At 41.4% G+C, this 12,743-nt stretch overlaps 1 protein-coding gene across 2 annotated transcripts in view; it reads right to left on the reverse strand.

The window, feature by feature from the left end:
* The window catches only part of LOC110294574 (ATP-binding cassette sub-family G member 3), a 72,686-nt gene that overhangs the window by 18,517 nt on the left and 41,426 nt on the right, over window positions 1–12,743 (reverse strand). For both annotated transcript variants that reach the window (XM_021162899.1, XM_021162900.1), the window contains exons 7-10: window positions 12,286–12,437; window positions 11,033–11,134; window positions 7,777–8,024; window positions 4,319–4,401 (exon numbers count right to left, since the gene is read on the reverse strand). In XM_021162899.1, coding sequence (XP_021018558.1) covers window positions 4,319–4,401; window positions 7,777–8,024; window positions 11,033–11,134; window positions 12,286–12,437 — 585 coding nt within the window. The remainder of the gene's footprint in view (window positions 1–4,318; window positions 4,402–7,776; window positions 8,025–11,032; window positions 11,135–12,285; window positions 12,438–12,743) is intronic.

Below are 12,743 nucleotides of genomic sequence, written 5' to 3' on the forward strand. Positions count from 1 at the left end.
CAAAATCTTGCTAGTGTATGCAATGGTGTCAGCATTTGGAAGCTGATTATGGGGTGGATCCCTGGATATGGCAGTCTCTAGATGGTCCATTCTTTCGTCACAGCTCCAAACTTTGTCTCTGTAACTCCTTCCATGGGTGTTTTGTTCCCAATTCTTTTGATTTTTAAAAATGTTTTAGCTATAGATTAACAAATTTAGTTAAATGTATAAATTATAAAAGAAAAATTATACCTTTTATGAAATAATTTAATCAACTAAAGGAAGTGGTACCCACCCATCTCTATATCATCTTTATGGTACCTCATTTGAAATATATGCTCAGAAACATTGAGGTGTATATTGTACTTGCTGGATTGAATATGCCATACACCTTATTTCAGTAGAAGAGAATGTTACTTCTCCAGTTTAATGGATTTTACACTCTTAGCCTGCATGTGTGTCTTCGATGCACACCTCCTCTGGCAGTCGCCTCTGTCAGCCACACTGCCTGGGGGATGAACTGCTTTACAATCCACAAGTAAGTGAAACACGTGTTTGTCTCTCTGTCCTTAGATTATTTTACTTTGAATGGTGTTCTTTAAATTTTCAATTCTATCCTTTATTGGTGAAATTCCCATTTTCAACATAAGCACAGTATTACAATTGTCATTTTCTTTGCCAGTTTAATGTTGGCAGACATTTAAATTCCTTAACTTGGTTACTATGTGTAGTGTTCCAATGAACATCAGATTACAGACATATTTTGGAAAAATTATTTCATATATGTTTGTTAGTTTGCACAGGATGAATTTCTGGGTGTAATTATTTCCTTTAATGCCAGTTCCTTCCTATTCTGCTGCCATCTCAACACTATTGACCCAAAGGAGTTCATATGCCACAAAATTCAAATCCAGTTCCCAGTTACACTGCTTGGACAAAGTACAAAGGCAACACTGGATCCAAGCATGAGAAGTGACTTCTGGCCTTCTGAACTTTATTGATGGTTTAAATACTAATATTGACCCTAAAAATAATTTAATAGATGATACTGAAGAAGTGTTTCTAACTGTCCTGCTTAGGTTTCTGTTGCTGTGGTAAACACTATAACCAAAAGCAACCTTGGGAGAATGGGGTTTATTTGTCTTATATATCCCAAGTATTGGTCCAGCCTAAGAGAAGCCAGAGCAGGAATTCAAGGCAGAAACTTGGGGGCAGGAATGGAAGCTGAGGCTCCTCCTGCCTTGCTCCTCATAGCTTGCTCAGCCTGCTTTTTCGTACAACTCAGAACCACCAGCCTAGGGATAACTCTGTCCCCAGTGGACCAGCCTCAACCACATCACCATTAATCAAGAGAATCCCACAGACTTGCCTACAGCCTGTCTGACAGAGGCATCTTCTCAACTGTAGTTCATTTCCCCCATATGACTCTAGTTCTGCCAAGCAGGCAAGTGACAAGTCCACCAACCAAAAGAAACAAACACTCCTCAGGAAGCATTCAATAAACCACACACAAAGGCCATTTTCACACAGTTCAACTTCCTCTAACATACTGTAAGAGAGGAAGTGAAAAATACATCTTAAGAGTATTTCACAATTTCTAAAGGCCGATGTAGAAACAGCTAATAAAACTCTTCTTTATGTCTGCATTTTCCAAGAACATTTCCACTTTGGGGTTTTCGGGGTTTATTTCTGAATGCTTCCTTTGACAGTGTCTACATCTTCTATCCTGTGACCTAAGCTGTGGTGGATTGAGATGTGCCCTCTACACAGGCACAAGCCAAGTCCTAGGAGGATTGCCAAGTGTTCAGACTTCAGAGAAGATGCCTGTTGTAACAGTTGTCTCTGTGCAGACTGACGGCCAATCCACATAGGAGGAAACCCACTGAAGAGCTGGGTTTATCCTTCTTTCTTTCAAAACTAATTGTTTTTTCCACACATCAAACTGATTTGTGGGGCTGGGCAGGTGGCCTGTTCAGCAAAGTGTCAACCATGAAACCATAAGGACCTGAGTTCAGACCTAGAACCCATGTAAAAGCCAGGCACACACCTCACACCTGTACTACAGAGATGAAGGATACTGAGAAGGATCTTAGAGCTCATTGGCCAGCCAGCCCAGCCAATAATTGAGCTCTAGGTTGAGTGAGAAACCTGTCTTGAAAGAGACAGTGGAGTCATCAAGTAAAACCTAGTCTCAACCTCTGGCCCCCACATGGAAACATATGTATTTTGACCCACATGTACATGTATACACACCTACATAAATCTGGATGAAGCACACACAAGAGTGTATATAAAGTATCCAACATGGCATAATTACACCCAAACACACACTCATGCACACTAACACACAAGTCTTTCTCACACATTTATATATTCACATACACACACACTCACATTCTCATACATACATAAATACTCACACACTGATACACACCTTATAGATACACTTTCCATCATACATATGCACACACACACACTAACACACTCACACACCTCACAAATACACAAGAGAAGCTTCCTGAAGTTTCTTTAGTTGTCAAATTATCTGGCCATTGTGAGGTACCCTGATCTTGGGATGTGTAGCAGGGAGCACAGTTTTGAGCAAAGCATTTGCCATACATACATTTCAGTGAGAATTTTGACAATGGTGATGTTGCTGAGAAACTACATCTGGAACATAAGTGAGTATTTTTAAGGCCACATTAGAACTCAAACTAGACAACAACCACAAAAGTGGCATCTATAATGAGGAGTCAGAATAACTGAATTGCATCCTGGTACCCAACACTCACATTCAACAAACCAAATATATTCAAGAAAATTGACCCCGAGCAACAAATGCAGAATAAATAGGTAAGCTAAAACCATTCATGCACCAATGGCATTATCAACAGAATAAAAAGCCAACACACATAAGGGGAGAAAATGTATGTGCATTGTGTACGTGGTAAGGGGCTCATATTTCAGAAACAAAAATAACTATAACTCAATAGCAAGGAAGAATCCCAGGCCAATGAGTAGGTTTGGCAGGTAAAATGACTACGGCAAGCTTGATGACCTGCAAACAATCCCTGAAACCCATGTGGTGGAGGGATCAGCTCTTATAAGCTGTCCTCTGTCCTCCACATGCAGGCTGTAAGATATACATGCCCACACACATACACATACTAAGTAAACACATAAATAATTTTGGAATGAAAAGAAAATATTCCAACTTAAAATGGGTTCTGCAAACAATTCATAAAACATCCAATGGATTCTTACTTATTTTCTTCTTAAGGCACCTTGTTCAATACAAGAAAGAATATGTTTGGGTGAGAATATGGAATTGAGCCCATGTGTTCTGCTAGTAAGAATATAAAATAGTACAGTGGAGTGGAGTCAGGGCAGCAGTTCTTCACATAACAAAATGGCCTTATGGTATGTCAACTCTATCTCTCTTCCTTAAGGACAAAATCCCAGGGCTCAAACACATGTATCACACACTCAGCAGCATTGGTCACCTCTGGCTAGAGGTGAGAGAAAACTGCATTTCTAGGCTAAGATGAATGAACCAATAGCATGTGCATGCAATAGACAATTATTCTGCTTTACAGGGCCTGAGAACTACACACAACCACCACACTTTGATGAGTCCTGAAGACATTGCCCTATCAAGTCAGCCGGAACAAACAAGAGCCTAATCAAACTAACAACAAACCACAAATACTTTATGACTGTAATTCAGGGTCCAAAATTAGTCATATTCGAAGGCAGAGAGTAGAATAGAGGATGCCAGGAATTGAGACTGATTCATATGGAGGGGGGTATCTCCTCTCAGAGCTCTAGGACTCTATGTAGGAAGGTGGAAAACTGCCCCACCTTTAGACTGTGGTTAGAGTCACATACACCAAAACCTGTTAAAACCATTTTCCTCCTTCTGGGTTGCCTTATCTAGCCTTGATAGGAGGGTATGTGTCTAACCTTCTTGAAGCTTTTTATTCCATGTTTGGTGTTGTCACTGGGAGGCCTGCTCTTTTCTTAGGACAAGAGATGAGTGTGCATCTAGGAGAGAAGGGAGGTAGAGAGAGAGAGAAACTGGGGAAGGGGAGGAGAAAGATGGTAGGGATGTAATATATAAGATGAGAACTTTAAAATGTGAACTGTGTGGTATGTATAGTATCATACTATCTACATATAAACACTTGAAAAGTAGGCTCTTTCTCTCAGCTTTCAATGTACAACACATTCGACCACATAATAAATGCTTGCTTGTCACAAATTTCAAGTCTCAGTTGATTTATATAATGTTGAATAAAATGACAGCATTGTCTCAAACTCAGGACCCAAGTTTGCTTACCTCATCTGGACTTCAATACAATCATTTTTTAGGACACGGAAAGCAGTGCCTACGGCTGCAGCCAGTATGACTGTGATAATGGCCTATCAAACAGAAAATGAGGAAAAAGGAAAATTTCCATTAGGAGTGAAAAATGCTCCTTTTTTGTCCATTATTTTAAGATACATGGTTTCCTAATCATATCTTCACAATGAGATGAACACCATATTTTGACCAGAATCCTGGGAGAATATAAAACACACATGTTTATAGACTGCTAGTACATTAAATTAAAATTTGAGAGCCCTGCAATCTGAGGCCTTAAGTGTACAGACCCTGGAAAAGCTAAGGTTTCTCCCTGTACCTCAGGAGGAATGGCCAGGGAAGGTGAAACAATAAAAATAAAACCCACTCATGACACAGTTCCTAACCGTGGGCTTGTGTGCTGAGAGGGAGTGAGCTTGTCCTCACCTCTGCAACCTCTGGGACATCTGAGCCTGAACAACAGAGAGCATTACTGCTGCCAACATGGCTAGCTCTGCAGCACCCAGTGCACCATTGTCCATCATCTCTGTCAGCGCTGTTCCATCACCTCAGCAGAGGGGTTTGTGCTCATCAAAACTCACCCAACTCCTCCTGACCCTCAGCTCCCTATCTATTCTGTGCACACAGTTCACAAGGAGGCTGCACATCTTCTGGTCTTGGAGTTAAATGACTTTAATGCTGGCTTCACTTAGCTAAGGAGTAAGGTGACATGATACTATGACTCAGTTAAAGTATTTATTCTATTATTCATCTGGTTACTTTTAAAAAACATGATTACTTAAATTAAAAACCCAAATCCCAGGTTTAGAAATATGGCTCAGCAGTTAAGAACTTTTGCTGCTCTTTCAGAGGAGCAGAGCTCAGTTCCCAGCACCTGAAAGACCTCTCACAATCACATGAAACTCCAGTTCCAGAAGGTCTGATACTGTCTTCTAACCTCCATTGGCAAGCAAATGGTGCACAGTTATACATGCAGACAAAACCCTCATACATAAAAAATGAGTAAATACATATTTAAAATTTTAGTCCTCAATTCCTACCCTTGATAATATGTGTACACACACACACACACACACACACACACACACATTCACACTCACACTCATATACTCATACTCACATACACTCTCACACATACTCTCACACTCACATATACACTCAAACTCTCACAATTACATACTCTCATACTCACATACACACTCACACACACATACTCACACACCACACTCACTCATACATACTGACATACACACTCACACAGACACTCACACACACGCACACACACACACCCCTTACATCAGACCATTGCCTCACTGTTCAACAATGAATGACACAATCTGACGAATATAGCTACTTACTTGTTTTCAAATCATATCAGATCCTTTTTTCCCAATGAGATACAACATAAAAATACCCCTTTTATGACAAGTATAAAGGTCCAAGTATAAAGACCCATGTGTTTGAAGAAACTGATAGTATAATTCAAATGAGAGTAACACTCACATACACACAGAGAAGGCAGCAACCTTGAAACATGAAAACAGCTGTGCATGTGTTAAGAACTAGGCAGGGTTTCATCGCAGCCAACATCTGGCCATCTTTCTGTACTCAACAGAAAGTACATATCTGATAGTAAAGTAACAACCTACAATAACCAGGTAACCTGACTGTGAAGGTTGCACAGGAGTATGGATGGAGATCCATGACAGATCACTTGTCCTCTAATGGCTAAGACCCTGACACCAACAGATAACACAGCAACACCATCATCAAATAAAAAACATAAATAAATATGTTTTGGCCCAAGAAAGCTGGGAGACCACATTTCTGTGACATTCATGTTAAAATTACAGAAAATTTAAGGCAGGGTGACCATTGTTACAGAGACAGTTTAAAGAAAAGTAGACAGTGCCCTCCTCCCAGTTCCCAGTTACCTGACAGGGAGGAGCCTGGTTAAGTCTGGCTGCACTGTGTATGAATTGCTCTGAGTAGCTACTGCTTTCAAACACCAGCCTCTACATAGGGAAACAGCACTCCTCAGTAGGCTCATCACTCATACAGTAGATGCACCTCATCCCCACACAGGGGTTCAATGGCATCGTTTCCTCACAGCCTGATTTCAGCTACCGATCATCTCATCCCTTCTTCCTCTCCCTTTCTCCAGCCATCCTCACCCCTTCTTCACTTAAACTTTCTCCAAAGTCTGTTCTTTCACTTGACATGCTGTGAATTTTATCTGTTTGTGCAGGTATCATCCATCTACCACAAAAAATGTTGCACCAGGAAAAATCCTTTGTGCTCACTTTATTCATGTCTGTACTTGGACTTGAGGATGGGCTGGTGAATTAAAGAAAACAGCTGAGAGGAACACCCAAGTGTGCCTCTCATTACTGTATGCAACTGTTGAATGAAATTTCCTACTTGGATTAGTCATTACAGTCCCTCTAAGTAATTCCTAGGCAAATGGATGGACCTGGAGGGTATCATCCTGAGTGAGGTAACCCAATCACAAAAGAACTCACATGATATGCACTCACTCATAAGTGGATATTAGCCCAGAAACTTAGAATACCCAAGATACAAGATACAATTTGCAAAACATGAAACTCAAGAAGAATGAAGACTAAAGTGTGGTCATTTTGCCTCTTCTTAGAATTGGGAACAAAACACCCATGGAAGGAGTTACAAAGACAAAGTTTGGAGCTGAGATGAAAGGATGGACCATCTAGAGACTGTCGAATCCGGGGATCCATCCCATAATCAGCCTCCAAACGCTGACACCATTGCATACACTAGCAAGATTTTGCTGAAAGTACTCTGATAGAGCTGTCTTTTGTGAGGCTATGCCGGCGCCTGGCAAACACAGAAGTGGATGCTCACAATCAGCTACTGGATGGGACACAGATCCCCCAATGGAGGAGCTAGAGAAAGTACCCAAGGAGCTAAAGGGGTCTGCAACCCTATAGGTGGAACAACAGTATGAACTAACCAGTACCCCCAGAGCTCGTGTCTCTAGCTGCATATGTAGCAGAAATGGTCTAGTCAGCCATCATTGGAAAGAGAGGCCCCTTGGTCTTTGCAAATTTTATATGCCCCAATACAGGGGAACACCAGGGCCAAGAAGTGGGAGTGGGTGGGTAGGGCAGTGGGGGGGGAGGGTATGGGGGACTTTTGGGATAGCATTTGAAATGTAAATGAAGAAAATACCTAATAAAAAATCCAAAAAAAAAAAACCCACTAAAAAGTTTTCTGTAAGTATGGAGGTATTCATGTTCTACTTGCTGTGGTGACCATTTCTACATGGCAAGTACAGAGGGACCATAAACACAAGGACAGTAGCAGAAGGCAAGTGTGGCTCAGAAGTCACTGACACAGACACAAACTGTTCCCACTTGAGCCTTTCACAGTACATTTGAAATAATTCATCACTTTACCTGAATCACAGTGACCCATGGAAAACCCTTGAAATTTTTGAATGATCGACAGATAATCCACCCGAGCTGATGGCAGAAAGGGGTGACACATGTGGTCTCCACAGCTGAGCTCCTCTCCAGCTTCTGTTCTCCCAAGAGTTGATCCAGGATGGCTCTTGTTTCACTGTATAAGGGGGACTGGGCATACATATTGGCCAGTTTTCCTGTGACTTGATACTGTCTCTCAAAAAGCTCTTCATAGTTGTCATCTTTGTGATGAAAATGGATAAAGATCAGAAACAGAGGAAAATATGTTAACCGATTTTTCTGTTGAATAGCATGTAGAATTCCTGAATGTACCATTTGTTGATTTTTTCACATGTGTTATGTATTGACTTTTCTTTGAGACCGTCTTAATGTAACCTAGAGTTTCCTCAAAGTTGTTATATAGCCAAGAGTGACGTCAGTCTTCTCCCGGTCCACCTGAATCTGTGTCTCAAGTGCTGTGACTACTGGCATCCACCTTCAGACCCAGTTATGCAGGAACTAAACTCAAGATTTTGTGCTTGCTAGGCAAGCATTCTGCTGGCTGACTTACATCCTCAGCTCACAAAAAATTTGAGAATAAAACAACTTGCTAGTGTGTAATTCCTTTACATATTAGAAGAGCATTTCTAACTACGAGGGCCATTCTTGGTTGTCATCTTGACTATATCTGGAATGAACTACAATCCAGAAATGGAGGGCACACCTGTGATCCACATCTTGAGACTGAAAGACACAGGTTTCTAACCTGGATCTTGATATGGAGATTGTGAGGTATAGTGGCCATGAAAAGTTTAGGCCCAGGCAAAGTAGTACACGCCTTTGATCCCAGGAGACTGAGGCAAGCAGACCTCTGAGCTCAAGGTCAGTTTGGGACAAAGCAAGTTTTAGGTCCAGGTATGGTGGTACACACCTTCTGCTGGGGGCCCACATAAGGACAATGGAAGAAGGAAGACTCACTCTTCTTCAACTGCTTCCACTTACTTGCCTGCACATCTGTTGGAACCGACTTCTACAGAAGACCAGCTGAAACACCTACCCTCCTGGGACTGAGCAGCTACTAGATTCTTAGACTTCCCACTCACAGTTGCCCATTGTTGAGGTAGTTGGACACAGTCTATAAGTCATTGAAATAAATTCCCTTAATATATAGAAACATTCCATAAGTTCTGTGACTCTAGAAAACCCTGACCAATACACTAACTGGCCTAACTACTGTTATTACCTCATGGATTCAGAAAACTGGATGGCCTTTTCCCTTCTGGACCCTAATTCTTAACAAAGGCTTCTTTCTCATATGGATCTACCTTCCTTTCTTTCTTTCTTTCTTTCTTTCTTTCTTTCTTTCTTTCTTTCTTTCTTTCTTTCTTTCTTTTTCTTCCAATTTAATTATTTATTTATTAAATGGTCATAGATAAACCTATTTTACATTTGTCATTTGGAAAGTCTACATCTCATTCTTTTTTTTTTATTATAGATGTTTTCTTTGTTTACATTTTAAATGTTATCCCTTTTCCTAGTTTCCCATCTGAAAATCCCCTATCCCCTTCCCCCTCTCCCTGCTCCCCAACCCTCCCACTCCCATTCCTGGTCCTGGTCTTCCCCTATACTGGGGCATAGAATCTTGACAGGACATAGGGCTTCTCCTCCCATTGATGACCAACTAGGCCATCCTCTGCTACATATGCAGCTAGAGCCATGAGTCCTACCATGTGTTTTCTTTGATTGGTGGTTTAATCCCAAGGAGCTCTGGGGGTATTGGTTAGTTCATATTGATATTCCTCCTCTGGGGCTGCAAACCCTCTCAGCTCCTTGGGTACTTTCTCTAGCTTCTTCATTGGGGACCCCATGTTCCGTCCAATGGATGACTGTGAGCATCCACTTCTGTCAGGAGACAGCTATATCAGGCTCCTGTCAGCAAGCTCTTAGCATCTGCCATAGTGTCTGGGTCTGGTGGTTGTTTATGGGATGGATCCCCAAGTGGGGCAGTTTCTGGATGGTCGTTCTTTAATATAAAGGTCTGGTCCCTGCTTTCTGCTACATGCAAATGTACATTCAAATGTATAAAATGTCAAATTTCTTTAAGTTATAGTGTGTCACAGTTTGTTATACAGAATAACCGTTTGCAAATGTTCATTGCAATGAGTCAGTGCTCTGTTTTGAGATGTTTGGCTTCTGCTGCACTATAAATACTGGATTCTTATGGGGACTTCTCTCAGATATCCTGCTGTTGCCTTGTGTCATGGAGATCCTGTAGCTTTGGATCTGTAGGACTGGCTCTTTCACAAGCTCTAGCAGATCAAAGATGGGGCAGATGTTGGAGTGGGCTAACACAAAGCCCTGGGTCTGGGCCTCAGTGGTAACTGAGCTGCTCAGTCTACCAGCTCTCCAGTATCTTTATCACCAGGGTGACCTCTCTAGCACTGCCTCAGCTAGCTCACCCAGTGCTGCAGCCAGCAAGGGTCAGGGCCATTTCTCCCACTCCCATGCCTGTAAAACCAGTTCACCTGCCTCCATGCCACCAGAGTCATCTCTATTGTGGTACCCAGGTGAGGTACAGGGTCCACACTCAAGAGTGCTGCAGCCAGACGGGGCAAGGCCAGATCTCCTGTTCTCAAACCCTCAGGGCAGGCTCACCTGTGCTTTCTTGACCCTGCCCAGATCTACTGTACTGCCCAGGTGAGGGGCAGGGTCAGCTTTCCCACTCTCTTGCCCTAGGGCTGGCTTACCTGCTTCAATGCCACAAGGCCAGATCACAGGGTCAGGCCCTCCCCCTTCAATCACTAATTATGAAAATACTCTACAGACTTGGCTACAGCCCACTCTTATGGGGGCATTTTCATAATGGAGGTTTCTTCCTCTCAGGTGACTTTCTGTGACAAGTTGGCATAGCCATACAATGCCTATACTTAGGAACTGAAATAGAAAACACACAGATGCAAAGACAGCCTGGCTACCTAAGCAAACTTTATCTAAAACAGTACAAAGAATAATATGTCAAGCAATGAGTGCATTTACTTTCTAACAGAAATTTCCATTACTACCAACAATATCATATAAATATTCTTTCATAAATTAAATCAAAATCATCCAGCACTGACCAACAACAAAGTCTACCAGCTAATTTTAGGACACTTAATTAACATAAAAAGCGATATTCTAATGAACCACATTGTCGTGTTTAAAGGAAATCAGTTAGACAAAAATGTCTGACTCTAGAAAACTCACATACCTTCATGGCTGTGTCCCTCTGTGTCTAATATATCAGAGAAACTTCCATTAATGACATCCAGGAAGAAGTCTGCAGGGTTGTTGTGGGATTCATAATTGTAACCTACAAAGAATGCAGGCCAAGAGCTCTCTCAGAGAATGGGGGAGGGGAGGGAAGACACAGTCTAACTTCTTCCTCTTCTTGCGATTTTCCTCCACTAATTTATTTTTTCCACATATATATGTATATACATATATGTGTATGTATATATATATACATATACATATAAAATCACACAATATTTCAGCAATCTTTCTTTCCTGTCTAATGTAGAAAGAGTATATATGTTTATATGTACGATATATATATATATATGTATATATATATATACACATGCAAACTCTTCCTGTAAAGACAAGCACTTGAACTCAGCCCAAATTTTTATTAGACTCCATAGATTCACCAAGTTTTCTTTCTTTCTTTCTTTCTTTCTTTCTTTCTTTCTTTCTTTCTTTCTTTCTTTCTTTCTTTCTTTTTGGTTTTTCGAGGCAGGGTTTCTCTGTGTTGCCCTGGCTATCCTGGAACTCACTCTGTTGACCAGGCTAGCCTTGAACTCAGAAATCCGCTTGCCTCTGCCTCCCAAATGCTGGGATTAAAGGCATGTGCCACCACTGCCGGGCAAGTTTGCACATTTTAAGTGACTATGATTAGTCACTAACAAATAAAGAGTGCTGAAAAGCAAAGAGGTAAGCCTATATTTGGAGTCAGAGAATCCTCCTTAACTGTATCCATATTTCTAAAAGATGAAGCTGACTGCATGAACCTTTGAAAAAACTCTCACCATACAATCTGACTCTGAAATAAATATGAAGTTTAACTTAAGTCCTTATTGCCCCCAAGCAAGGCCTGAACCCAAAATATAAAGTCACCACAAAGTTAAGTAACAACTCAACAGCAACTTAGAGTCAGATCACACACTAGGGGAAAACGGAAAACCACCATCTGCTACATGAGCAAGGACACTGTGATATGGTCCTTTTCCCAAGCTGTTCAAATGATGGATAAGGGCCCCGAGGCCAAAGAAGAGACCTAAACAACAAGCCATATTGTTAAACTAACAAAAATCCTGTCATCAAAGTAACCACTGGTATTTAAAGTGAAGAAACCCACACACAATTAAGTCTGTACAGGAGGCAAGCAGCATCCCTGATATCCCCTGTACTCTTTGCAGATCCTGTGAATGAAGAAGCTCTCATAGCAATAGACAGCCATACCTGCAGATCTGAAGTACTCCAAAGCATCCTGTGCAGGTCCATGAAACATAACTTTTCCTGAAGCCACTAAGGTGAGGCTATCAAAAAATCTGAAGATGGAGTACTGAGGCTGATTGATGGAGAAGATGATGGTCCGTCCCTTCTTCGACATCCTAAGTTCAGAAAGGGAGACATGCGGAGTCACAGGACACCAGAACCTTGAATTCTGGATAGAATATTTCATTCCTGAAGTTATACTCTTTGTTCCCATTTCAGGTTGAATTTTCCACATCTTAAACACCTCATCTCACTTGTCTTATGTACCCCAGAAACAAACCAAGCTCCATGCTTTTATTTAAAAGTCCAGAACTTCTTAATGTGTGGAATATCAGGTGTTCACAGACTACCAGAGTTTTAATGACAATGTAGATCCCCAGGCAGTGTAGACATCCAATTTACCTGAGACAATGAATTGGATC

This window comes from Mus caroli, chromosome 5 (genome assembly GCF_900094665.2).
Source record: "Mus caroli chromosome 5, CAROLI_EIJ_v1.1, whole genome shotgun sequence".
NCBI classification, from domain to species: Eukaryota; Metazoa; Chordata; class Mammalia; order Rodentia; family Muridae; genus Mus; species Mus caroli.